Here is a 17,308-nt window from a genome sequence, read left to right as displayed (position 1 = left end):
GCCCACAGATCGATGGCAGCATTGTATGAGATCAATGCAGAGAGAATCTGGACTTCATTCATCAAAGTGATGTTGACAGAGAAGTGCTAATTTCTCTCAAAGAGGGTGAAAGGATACTGGACTTTTATATTATCTTATTAGTAGTGATGTGTTGATGCTGAGAGTTCTCTGTGTGCACCACAAAAATGTAAGTTTTCCTTTTTATATATTAAATCAATCTAACTTTTCCTATGTAGTCAGGTTTATCTTATTCACATGTAGTGATATAAGTCATTCATTATAGAAAATTCAGTGGCCAAAAAGTGTTTGGACTCTTACAAATGGATAAATATTTTTGGATTTTATAACAAAATATCAAAATCTATGACGTGTATATAGTGCAAACCCACTTTTCAAGCAAAACATGTCATAAAAGATGTTTATTTTCCAATTATAAATCAATAGCCACTGTATAGTGTACAGACAAAATGTATGTTGACACTTACTGGTTGTCAAACTTTGTGGAACAAGTCTGTAGTTAATGTGCTGAACTACACTTGTGGTTGCTCTGCTAGGCCACCTGAGTGAACTTAAGGGGGACTGACTTCATACAGCCACTAAAAATCACTTTGAGACCAGTTGGTTAAAAGTACTGTAATTGAAAACATGGCAAAATGAAGTTAGTTTTGAGAGAGGTCTAGCAGCATTTCTGAACCACTTGTTTTGATATGGTGTATCTAATGTAATAAATATGTATGCAGTTTTTATGTCATAAGGATTTATAACCTTATTAAAACCCTTCCAGTTTTGGGCCATGTGAAAATGGGAGATTGGAACTTATTGGGGAGCATCTTGGAGGAAGTTCATATTCACTCCACCATTGTGGGCAAAATCTGGCTTACTCTTCTTTTCATCTTTCGTATGCTTGTGCTCGGAGTTGCCGCCGAAGACGTTTGGGATGATGAGCAAAGTGAGTTTGTGTGTAACACGGAGCAACCTGGATGCAAGAATGTCTGCTATGACCAGGCGTTCCCCATATCCCTCATTCGATACTGGGTCTTGCAGATCATCTTTGTCTCCTCACCATCCCTGGTGTACATGGGACATGCCCTCTACCGACTCCGAGCTTTAGAGAAGGAACGCCACAAGAAGAAATCTCATTTGAAGGCAGAACTGGAGGATACGGAAGCTATTTTCGAGGAGCATAAAAGGATTGAGAAGGAGCTTAAGAGGCTGGAAGAACAGAAGAAAGTGAGGAAGGCACCTTTAAGGGGTTCCTTACTGCGCACATATGTGTTGCATATCCTTACCAGGTCAGTGGTAGAGGTGGGATTCATTGTAGGGCAGTACATGCTCTATGGAATTGGACTGACCCCGTTATACAAATGTGAGCGTGAGCCCTGCCCCAACAGCATTGATTGCTTTGTTTCCCGGCCAACAGAGAAGAATATCTTCATGATTTTCATGCTGGTCATTGCAGGGGTTTCCCTGTTCCTCAATCTCCTGGAAATATTCCATCTTGGTGTCAGAAAAATCAAGCAGAGCATATATGGCTCCAAGTATGGTGGGGATGATGACAGTATTTGCAGATCAAAGAAAAACTCCATGGTCCAACAGATGTGTGTGCTTACCAATTCCTCACCACAAAAACATAAGCATTTGACGCACACTTCCTTTGCAGTGGTGCCTGATGGACAGATGGAAGCTTTGCCTCTCTACATGCCAATGCTTGCCCCTCCATGTAGTCAAGAGGTGCCAAACAAAGACACTCATAGATCTGAACAGCACTCCAGGCAAACCCGTCTTCCAAGCCAGCCTGAGGTTCAGGCTCTCCATCAGCTGGGTGTCACAGAATGTCGCCCCACTTTAGACAACCGTCCACAATCCTGCAGCAGTGAGGATTCTGGGCCCAAGGGCTCTGGACAGCTCCAAAATGTAAATCAGCAGCCCAGAGCCTCACTCCAAGCTAGTCACATAGAGATACCAGCAGCCCTACGGAACGCCCTGCGGAAACAGAGTCGGGTCAGTCAGTGTAAAGACTTCAGTGAGGAGAGTGATTCTCCAGACAGTGTGAACTACCCCACTGCGAGGAAAGCCAGCTTTATGTCACGGGGGCTCTCTGATAGTCCACCGGGTAGTCCATCCTCCAAGAGTGGATCGGATGCAGAGGCCAAGCGTCTTGTTCAAGGGGAGAGTCCAGCTATGACACCACCCCCGGCCAGTGGACGAAGAATGTCAATGGTAAGTAAAAGAATACATAACCCATTTTACATGGCTTTGGAGAACCCAACAATGTAACCATTGTGTTCGAAACAAATGTTTTTTTTTATTGTTGGGTAAACACACTGTTAAAATCTGAACAAATTAAAGCAAAACATTATAATATATGGTGAATAGATGTAAAGTGAGACACTTTCTGATATGTGGCCAAATGGCCAAGCCCATCATACAATACCATTTTAGATAGCTTATTGTGTAATTTGATATATCAATTGTAGATAGCTAAAGATCTCCACTACACTAAGGTTTTGTATTTATTTCTTCTTATAAAGGAATATTCCGGGTTCAATGCAAGGTAATTGACAGCATTTGCAGCATAATGTTGTCCCTTTCTACTTTTTTATATAAATAAACAAAAATCTGGGTTACACTGAGACACTTGCTATGGAAGTGAATTGGACCAATCAGAAAATGTTAAAACACTCTGTTTCAAAATATGGTCACAATACATAAACAATATGCATGTTAGCATAATTGTAGCATGATAAAATCACATACTATCCTTTTAAGTTATATCCAATTTTACAACTTCATTGCAACGACGACATAACACCGTAAACCTTAAAAAGACTGTTTAAATTAGAAAAACAGCTCAAATTATACTCATTTTAACAGAAGAATTAATGTATGTGCTTTTATAAAACTAAGCTTCACATTTCTGCCTTTAAACCCTAAAAAAATTGGCCCCATTCACTTGTATTGTAAGTGCCTCACTGTAACGTTGATTTTTGCCCTTGTTGAAGGAGGGACGAGTCTAAATTATTTTTTGAGGTAATCAATGTTATGCAACAAATGCTGTCAATTAAACTTAACCTGAAATATTCCTTTTAAGCCTGACAGTTGATTTGGAGGATTTATTTAATTATATATAAAGTAAATTCTAATTATTTTACTTTTTCAGAGCATGATCCTGGAACTGTCTTCAATCATGAAAAAGTGACAATTTGGAGATCTTCGAAGTCTCAACTATCTGCTAAGTGGATAGCAACGAGAAGAGTTGCAATGAGACTTAATTAATTTCCATCTACAAAATTCATAATTACAGCAAAACATTTTGTTTGACAATTAATAATGGAAACTTCTCTATGTTTATCTGACTTAAATAGTGATACTCTTAATAAATCCTTAAAAAGACTTGGACCCACTTTATATTACTGCAGGTGACTTTACTATGTACTTAAGCATGTGATATATGTACTTATTATGTACATATTTGTTGACCCATTGTACTTACATTTAAAGTAACTCCATTTAGTTACATCTAATCACACTGTCAACCTTACCCCTAACCCTAAACCTACCCCAATCCTTCTGCTAAACCTTAACCCTAACCAAAGGAGCAGCAAATGTGAATATTGTGAGAGTTTGGCAGAACAACATGTAGTTACACAATAATTACGTTATATTGAATGTACTTTAATATTAGTAAATAGTATTTAAAGACACCTAATATAAAGTGGGACCATACGGCATACCTCTTTACAGTGCATTTGGGTCCTGCGCCTCTGCACTCCTTACAAGTAACGGAGTTCAAATAAATAAATTTATTTATAGAAAGAAAAAGGGCAAAAATCAAACCTAAACTCCCAAAAGGGGTAAAACAAACATAAACAATCCCATAGGGGAAAAAAACAAAGGAAGTAATCTGGTCTGGGCAAGAAGATAAACAGGTCACAGGACTGACCGGGCCGAACAGAAACGGGAACAGTGCCAAGAAGGAATGTGATCAAACACATACCCACTGGACAACACACACATGGCTAAAAGAGGGATAGAAATCAATAGCAAGACAGGGCAGGTGTGACTAATATACTAATTATGGGCAAACAAGGACGCGGGGTATGACATAAGACAGAAAGACACATGGCGATACAGAAACAAAACAAAGCCACATGCTCTCAAAGACAACAAAACATACAAATGGCATGAGTGCACATCGGCTAGACAATGAGGCAATATAAACCCATGCCAACCAACAAACAAGAAGGCGGGGTCTAGCGGCCTACAAGGAGGCCTCAGGGCAGAGGTGTGGTCTGGCTGCCTGCGAGGAGGCCTCAGGGCAGAGGCGGGGTCAGGTGGCTGGGGAGGAGACCTCAGGGCAGAGGCGGGGTCTGGCGGCCTGTGGGAAGGCCTCGGGGCAGAGGCGGGGTCTGCGGTTTGGGAGGCGACCTCAGGACAGATGATACAGAGTACTGGGCGGCGGCCCCTGGATAGGGGTCAGCAGACTGGGTGGCAGCCGTTGGACAGGGTTTAGGAGGGAATGGCTCAGAGGGTGGAGCCATGGAAGGCTCTGGCACTGGCCGCGGTTGGGGAATGGCCTCCGTGGCCGGGGCTGCTGACAGCGGCTGGGGAACAGCCTCCGTGGCCATGGGCACTGTCAACGACTGAGGAGGGAAGGAAGTACTGCTGCTGTAGCAGCCTCTGCCTCCTGACGGTCAGCAGCAATGGGCTCGGCTGAAGTGTCCCCATCCGTGTAGGGGGGTGCCCTTGTCCTCGTGTTGGGTTGAGGATTGGAAGTCCCCCAAAGCACAGTCTGTGATATTCTCCTTCCATTTAAGGGCAAGCCTGAATGCTTTGGGAAACTTTGCATCCTCACCCCATTCTGGGACAATGGATCAAATGGGCTCAATCAAACCTGCCCAAAAGAGATCAATTTGGCAGGTCTGATCGTATCCCAGACCCGAGGACAATGATAACAATTCAAGGGCATACCCCCACACAGACGTATCATCCTGCCGTAGCCCGTAAAGCTGTGCACTGGCGGCCAGTTGAAAAAAAAATCTCTGCTGGGTCCATCTTGGCCAGTTCGTACTGTCTGGAATGAAGAGGCTCAGGACCCAAATGCAGAGTTAAAATAAATTAATTTATTAACACAAACAAAAAGGGCAAAAATAAAACCAAAACTCCCACATGGGGGAAAAACAAACATAAACAACCCCATAGGGGAAAAATAACAAAGAAAGTAATCCGAGCTGAGGAAGAAGGTAAACAGGGCACAGGACAGACCGGACCGAACAAGAACAAGGTAGGGGAACAGGAGAGAGAAGGAATGTGATCAAAAACACATAAAGGACCGACTAGATCACAAGACGAACTGGCACTGGACAGCACAAACGTGGAGGCTAAAATAGGGAGAGAAATCAACAGGTTAACAAGACAGGGCAGGTGTGACTAATACATTTATAATGGGCAAACAAGGAGGCAGAGTATGACATAAGACAGAGAGACATGTGGCAATACAGAAACAAAACAAAGCCACATGCTCTCACAAGACAACAAAACCCCCGAATGGCATGAGCACACATCGCCAAGACAATGAGGGAAGATACACCCATGCCAACCAACAAACAAGTGAAGAGAATGTGTAGTAACGGCAAAACAAATATGCCACACATTTTCACACTAAACCTAAGCATACATCACAAGGCAAATGCCACATGATGCACTCAACAGGCGACAAAAACAAGACAGAACACCTTTGTGAGAATTCGGCCACACACACCCGACACCTTAGACTGAAGTGACTGAACCTCAGTACAACATGAATACAGCTTGTGACCCGGCGTGCAACACGAGTCGCACCCGTGTTTGTGAGAGACAGACATGGAGCACGAGTGTCTGGGTCCTGACACAGACCGAAACCGAACCAGACAGGAAGTCAGGATTCAAACACTGTGCTCCCGTCATGAAACAAGACAGCCTTAAGGGCACACAGCAGGGAATACAACCGAAATAGCGCACTCACACAAAGACAGACAACGAAACTAGGCAGACATGGGATGAGGATGCCACAGTCCTGTCAGACAAAAACCTAGACTGATAGAGTGACAGGACTGTGAAACTACTAGCATTCTCTGGATCTAACACATGCAATTCACAGCACCCAATATTAGCATTTATGTTATATTAGTTATAAACATTTCTTGCACAAGAAATCTACTGTCAAAGCTCAGAGAGTGGCTATTAGATATCTATCAAAAGAAATCAAAATCAGTCTTGTAAAAAACAATGTGAATTGACTTGAGACATTTAATTCACAATAATTACTCTCTTTTTTATTAGTATAACTATTGATGGTGGTGGTTATCAGTGAATAAGTTTCATGTTTTTTGTATCCTCTACTTTAAAGGTGCACTCAGTAATTTGGTATGTCGAAGTATGGCTTATACTGACACCTAGTGGCCTGGATGCTGCACCACTCAAACACAGTAGTTTTCAGTTACCAATGCCATTGCAGAAATTTACTATGCACAGTAAGCCAGGTTTTATTTAATCCATGAATGAATGTGTCAGTTACTGTGATTAAGCAAGTAGTATTCAGCTGGTCATGTGATGCTAACATGGCTGCCCCCATGAGGCACCCCTGCATTATGTAGAATAAAACGGCTTTTATAAGGTTACTGATATGACTGAACTCTTCATCTCACACGAGGGGTCCTGATTTTATACACATGTTTCAAAATGACTATTAATTTCTTTAGAAGTAAGACTTTTTATAGAGGAAAAAAATTACTGAGTGCACTTTTAAAGTATGCTTTCAAATATTTGTAGCAAATGTTCAAACCCTAAAAGTGCTTTTGTATTCACTGTGATTTTTATTGTCAGAACATTGATCATCCTACTTCATTATTTAAAGGGATAGTTCACCAAAACAATTGTCACTAAATTAACCTCATATTGTTCCAAACCCATATGACGTTTTTCTTCTTCCAAGAAACACAAAATGAGATTTTAGGCAGAATGACAACCTGAGTCACCATTCGCTTTCATTGTATGAAAAAAAGATTGAAAATGAATGGTGAATAATATACTGCATAATATACTTTACATCTAATTTAGTGTCATACGGAAGTCATGTGGATTTAGAACAACGTGAGGGTGAGAAAATTATGGAATTGACAGAATATACAATTTTGGGAGAACTATGCCTAATTTTAAAATGTAATTTAATTTGAATAGTATAATCTCTTAAACTACCATATTTTTGTCATAAACAATGTGACGCCATGCTTACCACAAGGATGTGATTTTCTGCCATCTAGTGGTGAACTACACATGAGAGTGTATCTTCTAACACAGTATTCTGTACTGAACAATTTTTTGCGTTTGTATCACATGTGATCGAAGAGTGTTCACCCAAAGTATTTTGTTGACTAAATTACTCTTGGACAAATTTCTTTAGTGGCACCATCACATATAGATCTATAAAATGATTTCAGCATATTGGATGACCCTGGCCTCATTACCATGTACATCAATATAAGCTTATACTCTAAATGTAATATTTTAAATCTTATAATTGAACTACAGTTTTAATGTACTGTCTGCCAAAATGTGTCATCATAATGGAGAATCAAGCAACCATGCAACAACATTCATGATATGTTTCTTTATTTCATAAACAGAAATGGTGTCTAGACAAAATTTGTCATTTATATAACACTAGCAATTGAAATGCATGAAAACGAGTCCTGCACAATACCGTATGTACAATGGTTTTGAAGTCATTAAATTCATAAGGGTCATGAAGCATTTGATAAAAAAAAAAAACAAAGGAGAAAAACAAAGGAAAAACTCTTAGTACAGAATAAGCAAAGAAACAACTACCTCAAATCGACAATATTAACACAAAACAGTCTCCTAGAGAAAAACGAGATAAAGAGTCAGAAAGAGAGATAAAGAGAAAAACAATGTTTGTGACTACAAGCCAAAGAGCTAATCCATTAAAAATGATGCACTGATTTCTACCAATACAATAATCCATATAATCTGTGTAAAAAGCATGTAGAAAAAACACCTGATGCAGTTTGCTGATACAGTCATTGACCAGTTATGAGAGGTATGAAGGATTTCACAGGTAGATAAGTGTGAGAGAGAGTCTGCTCTGCTAGCCGAAATATGGGGGCTCATTGCCCCTGCATACACACTTCACTTGAATGTGAACTATGGCCTCTGTCAGTTCTAAGGCAAAGTTGGAGGTGCATTTTGTATTCATGTAATACTGGAGCATCCCCGTCAGGTGAAAAGACAACTTGAGGAAAAGGAGCATAGTTATCAAACGGCCATTTCTCTTGATTTTTTAAAAACATACAAAAACAAAAGGACAGAATACTAAACCTACCCATTCAAATTAGCCACGCAATTTCTATGTACATGGCAAAATTCTCATAAAAATGTGACAACTTTTTTTTTTGTAAACATTTTGCCTTTTTGTTACGCTGTTTTGATGAGCTTGTGTGTTCAGTGGGAATACCAAATGTTTTATAAAGTTAAGCAAGTTGTGAAAAAAGGCAAGTTTTTATCCTTGTCAAAAGAGCAACCTTTGGAACGCCAGTGTTAATATTTCAGAGAAGCAGCACAATTTAAACAAACCAACCAAATTAAACAACAATTTGAATTCAAAACAGGAGCTTACGAAGAAGAGGGTGTTTTCTTTTACAGTAATGGTACTCGATACTAAGTAACATTTACTGCAGCTTAAAATATACTTTGAATAGGCATTTGCTTTTAGCTGATTGCAAACTGCAGATTGAAAGTTATCTTAGAAACAGATTAGCTCTATCAGCCAAATTTAAAACCAAAAACTAATGACTGGATTTTACTTTGATATACCCCATAGCCCTTGTTGGGTTTCATCCAAAATAATTGTGCAAATCGAATTTTTTGTATCTATGCATTAATTAACCCTAGCTTAGAAACTTTTAAAAACCATGCTTATCACCCATTAGCTTTATAAGAATCAAAAGACACACACATAAAAGTAAAACACGCAATAAAAAATATGCAGAGAAAAGCAAGCTGAGCTTGTACGAAGTAGATACGAAAACCAAATTAAAAAAACTGTTGGAACGCACCCTGAGACAAGATACAAGAGCAACCACAAGTCTGATACGAAAATAAAACCTCTGTAAAACAACAAAAACTAGCATAAGTGTTGTTGAGAGGAGAGCAAATAAGCTTATTTAAACCTGTGAGGCTTTCTGTAACTGGGCGACCAGGTTGAACCCTTGAAGTCACCATGGAGGCAAACATGATGCAGCGTTTAGTAACAGAGGCTAACAGATATCAGAATTCCACCACCAAGTGATCAAACTCCAAGTCTAACCATCTCTTCTATCCATCTACATCTACATCGAAATGTCAGCCTGAACCAAAAGATCCCCAGGCTCTTAAGGCCAAGTGTGATGAGTCAGCCATACCATGTACAGCCCACAAATACATGACAAATACATTGCTATCTGAGGAACACAAACAGCTAGGACCATAAAAAGTGGAATTGGGAATCTCTGGAAGATTTTTGAATGCCTGTTGTTGTAGCTTTGATGCAAGTGGGACCTTTTCCCCCACTAGAAATGTCAAAACTGTTTATTCATCTCAAAGGTGGACGTAGATTCTCAAGTGTACGACAGTGTGCTTGTCAAATGGAAGTTCGTGCTTTCCACCTTTCATTATTCATTATTTATACAACACGAAATCAGCAAAACAAGTATCATTATAGGGATGATTTGCATATGTGTGCACAAATGTCCACCTGGACCCATAAATCTTTAGTTCTAGTCTTGTACCTGATTACAATTTAGAAATGTCAAATATTGTTTAAATATTTTATTGTTCTAAGTGAGAGAGATAAAGAGAGAAAGAACCGATTCACAAGAAAAACAACAGCACAACTAACCATCACAACACCTCTAGATTCTATATCCCTAGGAGAGAACACTCCAAGTATGAGTGTGTGGTTGTTTAAGTGTGTACATATGTGCATGTGTGTACATGTGCCTTGCATACAAGAGGGAGAAAGAAAGGTATGTATGTCTGAGAACTTGAAATGCATCTGAATATCAAACAATATCAAACAATCAGACTCACAAATACACAAGCATGCACACATACACTGTATCTCTAGGGGACCAATGGCATTCCCAACTGTGTTGCATTACACATTGGGAGATCTTGCACACACACACGCACACACATGCACATGCACACACACAGCTGGGGTTTTCTCCAACAGGCAAATCTTTATAATAGGGATGCACTGATATGAACATTTTGCCCGATACCGATATTTTGCCATCAGATTACAGTTTGGGAGGTACAAAAACTTTTTTCTTACATTAAATAATTTCCATTGAACATGGATTGGATCTGTTGAACGCACGACAGGCCAAAAATGAGAGCCACAATTAAAGAAAAATAACAGATAAAAACAATAATTGTAAAATAACTAAATAACATTGCATGATGATTAATGTGAACAAAAGGTTATTCTGTACTTGTAAAACATTTTAGCATTTCTGATTTTGCAGTTCAAAACCAAACCGCTAGAGGGTGCCGCTTGCTTACACAATGCTGAATTGCAGTCTATTTTTAAAAGTAGGCTTTCAGCGCAAGATCATATTGCAATTTCAATCTTAGCTCAATCAATCATGAAGCATTAATGGATACCATATCAATGTCTCAGAATGGTTTTGGATGGTTTTACCTCATCATGTTTACTGTAGGTAAGTGCCCCTTTCACAACTATCACATCTGTAACAACATTTTTTCCTCAATGTGAGAACGATAAAGAATAAAATTAAATATGACATGTTCTTAGGAGTGCTAACCAGTCTACATTCTGTGGCTATCATTATATCTGGATTGTGCATTTGAATTCAAAGAGTTTTTTACAAAGTGTGATAATTCATTATAAATTAACCATAGGTTTTTTCATATCTGCGTTTTCATGCTTAGTACCAATTTGCAGATGGTTTTAATTTGGTCAAACACTGGCTGATAAATATCAGTGACCAAATCAGTGCATCCCTACAACCGTATATAACACATTTTTAACCAGTTATTCAAGTCATTTTTGCTCATTGAAACCAGAGTGAACTCACCGGTATTAAAACCATTTTTCTAAAGACTACATCTTGAGGTAAAGAAAGTCTAAACAAACTCTATAAAATATACAGGCAGCATGCAATCCCATTAGTATGGATATACTCATCTAACAAATGTACAATAAAGGGAAATACATAGGACAACTTATAAAAATGGGTTTATTCCATCCAATTGTCAGCTTTTTTCAGCTTTTTTAGTGTCTTCCATAAATATTTGATGTGAACACTCCCTCGTATTGCGATATTGAACTTAATATATTTTTTCAATGACACAAATGAATCAAATTCCTGAAAATGTTCTTTATGTTGTTAATATAACTAAAACTTATCAGATAATCTGCCTTTTGAGACGCTTTTAAGCGACCATGTTAAGTGCTTCAATTTGAGACTTTTTCAGCGTCCTGATAATGAAATCTACACTTTCAGAAGTGCTAAATGGTCAAAGAGTGCTGACAGAGGAAAGAGAGAAAGTGCCGGAGGTGAGGGCAATGAAAGGGTGTCGGTTTATGGAGACCTTTTCTAACATAACAATGAAATTGTTTCGAGTGGTGTCTGTGAGAACACCAGCCCATGCGCAGCATCTGTAAATACTGATAACAAATAAGGTTTTCTCAGAAAAGCACATCAAGCTGGGACTCTTTTCACATTTAAAGAAGAACAGCTCACTGAGGGCGGTGAGGTCACTACGCACATGACATCATCCACACCATTAACATCCAAATTACATGCAAGGGGCTCTTTGCACTGCACTGGGGGTCTGTGTTCCTTTCGTATACGAGCGTGTGTGCGGGTGTCTGTGCATGCGTGTGGATGCTTGAGCGTAAGAATGCTAGTTTCCTGAGTTTAAGCACGGCCATTGTTGTGGGGAATTCATTTGAGACAGGAAACAGCAACGATTTTCCCTTCGTGACAAAAGGTGCTTGATCAAACCCCAGAGAGAGAAAAAATTAAAACAAATAAACCATCTAAGTTTCTACCTGTACAATATTTCTCAGACTGTCTCCATGCTCCATATTATTTACAATACACTTTCTGCCAAGCAAAGCACTTAGTACATAATCCTCAATAACATCCAAATTGTACAGTATTGCTGATGCAAAAGGTGGCTGAAACAATTATTTGAATCATTCTTTACTCATCTGTCTTTCCATCGTACTTTCGTATTAGTGCTGTGGAAGGCAAAGAAGGAATGTTTTTAGATACCACCATCTGTACAAATTAAGTGTTGCGTTACACAGACACTACAAACATATGATGCAGAAGACATTTTTGCATATGGACATTTACAGTCTAGCTGCTGTAGAAAAAAAAAGAAACTTTTGTGTATACAGAATCTGTATTCTTACTTTTTTTTTCATGAATTATACTGAACATTCAGAATATTTCCTGAGTTTGAATTTACTGTGACAAGGGCCACAAAGAGAGAGAGAAAAGAGACAGAGATTTGGAGGTAGAGGGAAAGAACAGTGAATAGATGTCAGAGGGGGGAAGAGAGAGAGAGAGAGAGAGAGAGAGAGAGAGAGAGAGAGAGAGAGAGAGAGAGAGATAGCAAAAACTGCTGCTAGGTCCGTAGAGGTCTGAATTTGAGATGTGGTCAGAGCCCATCCCATTTGAATGGACTGTAATAGGAAACAGACAGTGTGGCCACAGAAGAGGTCACTATCATGAAAAGGTGTAGCACCATCGTGAATTTCTGCGAGAAGGTCTCAGCCCCTCTGCCATGGCTGAATGAGCAAGAACCTGGAGAACAGTATTGCTGCTGTTAAGACAACTGTAGTGTCAACCTTTGTTTAAAAAAGACATTAAAAGACATAAATATAAAAAAAAACTAATTAAAAACACTGGCAGAGGCTGGCCATCTCAACAGCCCTCGAGTTTTGAGGGTTTGTCAGAAAAAATAACTAAATTAAATAATAAAAACAAATAAACAAACAAATAAACACAGAGAAACCACCATCATTAGGTACAGTCCTTTCTGGGCTGTTCGTCGGTTGTACATTTATCTGTCATCTCTTGACAGAAGTCTACTGTCACCGTCTGATTCGACTGTTCCAAGGGAAGCCCTGCCTCAAAATAGGCAGACCCAGCTTCTTGCTCCTCCCTGTCGTTGCCTGCGTTTTCTGATCCGTTTCCGGTCTTCCATTGTGTTGATCTTGGTCGCTTTTTCTTGTCTGTTGTGGCAGCTGATTTTAGAAAGCTCTGGTCGGGAGTGGGGCAATTAGTGAGGTCAATGCTGCCGGTGTGCAGATCCTGGTTGCCTGGGGTGATGGAGGATGCATTGCCGGGATGCAGTACGGGGCAGTAGTGATGCACCTGTTCTGGGCTCAGCTGCACGTCTCGACACACCTCCTCAGATAGACAGGAGAAGTTCTCCCATAACTCTCCCATACACGCCTTCAACTGGTTACGCTCCGTCAACAGCTTTTCCTTCTCACAAACCTGGGCACACATAAAACACACACCCTCATAGATTTTAGACCTGCATGTATGAAAATGCCAACCTAGTCTCATAGAAACATGTTACTTTACATACATTGTTGCCAGATTAGTTTTACGTGGCCTGTTGTACAGTTTGCAGAAGTTTCATGGTGAAATGAACACTAGAGGTGCTACAACAACATTGACTTTTACCAAAGACTATTTAGCTGAGACTGGCCACTTCTATTAAAGTAAATGGGAGAAACTGGAAGGCCCAACGGTCAACAGATGTAGAAAGGAAGTCCCATCTTACAGGTAAAAGAGCCAGAAGAGTCTTCTTCTGGCATTTGAGTCTAAAGTGTCATAAAAGCTTCAGAAATTAACTTTTCCATTTGGGGCAATTTTGCATTTTTTCTTAACTTGAGGAGTGCATATGTTTTCAAATCATATTAAGATTAAAGGAATAGTTCACCCACCCCCTCCAGGTAGGGTTCCCACTTTTTTCAAGGCACAATTTTACAGGACATTTTATGTGCCCAATGGGTGTAATATTTAAGCAAAAAACACACGAGAGGCCATGATGTATAATGTAGTTAATGAATGGTTATTTTTTTCTGAATTCATAACACACATTCATTTTGAAGTGCACAGCACATGCAGATTATATATTTATTTAATTAAATCACAGCCTTTCGCGGTGTATTAATCACACATTGCTTAGATCTCTACACCAACACACATAGATATGAACGTTCATTGATCTATAGAGACTCGCTGAGTTATGTAGGTCATCCCGCAGCACTAATACTGTCTTCCCCCTCTCAATCACCATAGAGATCTACACATTTCAGGACCTCCTGCCTTCATAAATGCCTTCATGTTACAAATTAATTTGAGTTGTGATTTAATATTGCTATCAAAATTAAATGAAAAGAGGCTGGAGAGGAGGAGGAGAAGATAAGCAAAGGCATCTCTCCTGCTGAAATCTGTGGGGAGCTGAGAAATCATATGGAGGATGTGCATTTGACATCAAAGTGCATGCTGTCAGGCTTCATGCACATACACCACAGCACACATCATCAAAGACAGCAAGGAAACAGCACGGGCCTGAATGTCAGGTAGCGGTGCTGCCATAGGGGGATGGACTAGGTGATGGGGTCCCCTCCCACTTATGATGGCTCATACTGTAATAGCCTGAAGGCCAACTTGAAGATGTTTTGGCACATTTGAGGAAAGAGAGATACGTGGAGACGTGTTTGTGTCCTTACCAATTTGCGAATTTCACACTCAAGGTTGAGGATGCAGTCCAGTTTCCTCTTGCGGCAGCGCTGAGCTGCGATGCGGTTTTTGCTGCGTCGGCGCACATCGTGGATGAATTCCAGCTGTTCTGAGGTCAGCTTGTGCATTTTCACCATCATTTGGAAGTCATTGCGTGGAAGATTTGTGATTTGATCAACAGGGAAAGGAAGCTTGACCTGTGAAGACATTTACAAGCAAATTATTAAGCTTCTGCTTGAGGCAGTAAAGGTGATGTGTAATATTTTGTGATGCTCCAATAAAGTACTTCTTCTTTTGCAGCTTTAATTCAGAGAAAACTACAAGTAAGCCATTTGTATTTTCCAAGCATATTCCCACTGGTTGTTTCCCCTGAATTGTGTAACACTGTTGTTAGAGCATCCCAACCTGCCCAATACTGAAACATTGGCTCAATGCGTTTGAGGTGGGACGATCAACACCACATTTTTCATCACACTCTCAAACTGTTAAAAATACTGACATAATTGTTTGTACAGTAGGGTAGCTTGTGATCACATTATGGTATGTCATTTTTGTCACTAGCGTCCCCAAATGGAATTACAAAAATAATCGCTGTTTTTAAACCAATTCCAGAAAACTCCCCCCAACTTCCATTGGTTGTACAAACAGATTACCCCGCCCCAAACTCACACCATTGGTCGACTTAATGTTGCTTTGTCAGGCATGTACCATGAAGCTGGTTTCGGCGGCTAGCCAGGTAAATTTTAGTTTATTTAGCCTCAAAGCTGCTATTCTGATTACCCTAAATATATTTTGTTCTGTTTTATTTCTTAAGGACAATGGCATTTTACCCAAAATACGTTTTTTTGGATGTATTTCTATTGTGCAGTTAAATATTAAATGAACTATTAAATATTAGTCTAATCACTTCCAATAATTTGTCAATTAAGAGCACTCATATAGAATTTGACTGCATTAGCCTTTTTTTCTTTCTGCAATTTGTCCAACAATCCCCTTTTACCATGCTATTGTATTTACTTTGAATAACAGGTGTTATAAAAAAATCTAATTTGTATCTTCCAAGCATATTCCCACTGGATTGAGTAGAATGGAATGTATTATATTTATTCCCAGTCTTGCAGACTAATTTTTATTTTTAATTCATCCCCCCACCTACATATAATTTTATTCAGAGTGTCCTATATATCTCTTTCAAGTGCACTCTTTAAAAGTCCAAAAATTTGTATTGGATTAGTTGTATGTGTCAATTAATGGATGGATTTCCTTTTTTATTTACTTTAACTTCTGTTAATAAATATCTTACCTGTAAATAATTAATACATTTGGAATTCGGAAGCTCATAATGTTTTGCTAGGTTTGAAAAGTTATCAATTCCTTTATCAGTGAACAGTTGGTGATATACTTTCAGACCTCTATCTTCACAAAACTTAAATTTATTATCTAATCTATTTGGCATGAAATCAAGATCTTTAGCAATTTCTTGTAAATTAACTATATCTTTCTTAATTTTACTATTTTTCTTTATTTTCTAACCAAATTCAAAAAGTACTATTAAAACAAATATTATCTATTGATTTAAATGTGTTGCTTTGTTTGGGTAGGTAAATGGATATACTAATAGGTTCCTCCATTTGATAAATTTCCATCTTCCTCCATTTCACTTTAGATTCTTCATTCATCCAAATCAATATTGGTTGAATTTGGGCAGCTTTATAATAATTTATTACATTTGGGATTTCTAGTCCTCCAAGCCATTTTAACAACATAAGAATTTTAAGATTAATCATTGGTTCCTATTATCCCATATATATTTACAAAGTAGTTTATTCCATAGTCTAAAAACACTTCTTGATAGACTAACTGGTAGATTTTGAAAATGGAAAATGAACTTAGGGAGAATATTCATCTTTATAGTCTCTATTCGTTTAGTAATCAATGGTAGCCTATATTTATTTGTAATAGTTTTGAATTATAAATAAAGTTTTCAAGTAAAATAAATATACAAGATTTAAAATTTTAAATACATTTAAGATTTTAAAATGATTAAGACTCTGTGATCTTGTTGTGGGCCTATATGAATTAACTTACGATATACCAGCTGTTTTATATATTTATATAAGTCTTTTAAGTGTTTTAAGTCTTCCTGATTTCATGCAGAACTCTTGAGCAGTGTAAATGTATTTTATATATATATATATATATATATATATATATATATATATATATATATATATATATATATATATATATATATATATATATATAAAACAATGTCTTGTGCACAGTTTAAATGAATTTAAATTCTTATTTTCATAATCTCTCTGCAGAGGTAAATCCCGCGGAATCTCTCACGAGAAGTGAATCTCGTTCTCTCACGCGATTGGTTGTGCGCTGCAAACGTCATTCATTCCTGTGCACAAGCGCGTAATCTAATGTTAAAGTTAAAGCAAAAAAAAAAAATCTAATGTTAA

General features: G+C 38.5%; 2 protein-coding genes across 3 annotated transcripts in view; one reads left to right on the top strand and one right to left on the bottom strand.

Moving 5' to 3' along the window:
* Nucleotides 1–70: 70 nt before the first annotated feature.
* On the top strand, nucleotides 71–3,330 carry gja10b (gap junction protein alpha 10 b). Of its 2 annotated transcripts, XM_052096063.1 has the most exons (3): nucleotides 71–187; nucleotides 785–2,220; nucleotides 3,161–3,330. In XM_052096063.1, exons 2-3 carry the CDS (start codon nucleotides 802–804, stop codon nucleotides 3,197–3,199), a joined length of 1,458 nt encoding a protein of 485 aa, XP_051952023.1. In that variant the 5' UTR covers nucleotides 71–187; nucleotides 785–801; the 3' UTR covers nucleotides 3,200–3,330. The 2 variants fall into 2 exon arrangements, with proteins under 2 accessions (XP_051952023.1, XP_051952022.1); XM_052096062.1 differs by lacking the exon at nucleotides 3,161–3,330 and having other exon boundaries at nucleotides 785–2,329.
* A 3,014-nt stretch (nucleotides 3,331–6,344) lies between these two features.
* bach2b (BTB and CNC homology 1, basic leucine zipper transcription factor 2b) overlaps nucleotides 6,345–17,308 on the bottom strand; it is a 144,103-nt gene continuing 133,139 nt past the window's right edge. Inside the window, exons 5-6 of the mRNA XM_052096139.1 lie at nucleotides 14,828–15,034; nucleotides 6,345–13,580 (exon numbers count right to left, since the gene is read on the bottom strand). Of these exons, the coding sequence (XP_051952099.1) occupies nucleotides 13,101–13,580; nucleotides 14,828–15,034 (687 nt within the window). The 3' untranslated portion in view covers nucleotides 6,345–13,100. The remainder of the gene's footprint in view (nucleotides 13,581–14,827; nucleotides 15,035–17,308) is intronic.

The sequence above is a fragment of the Xyrauchen texanus genome, chromosome 28 (assembly GCF_025860055.1).
Source record: "Xyrauchen texanus isolate HMW12.3.18 chromosome 28, RBS_HiC_50CHRs, whole genome shotgun sequence".
NCBI lineage: Eukaryota > Metazoa > Chordata > Actinopteri > Cypriniformes > Catostomidae > Xyrauchen > Xyrauchen texanus.
This window is presented reverse-complemented; position numbering and strand designations above follow the sequence as displayed.

Bases quoted from the DNA above. Each gene is read 5' to 3' on its own strand.
- gja10b (XM_052096062.1), top strand. From the start codon at position 802: ATGGGAGATTGGAACTTATTGGGGAGCATCTTGGAGGAAGTTCATATT.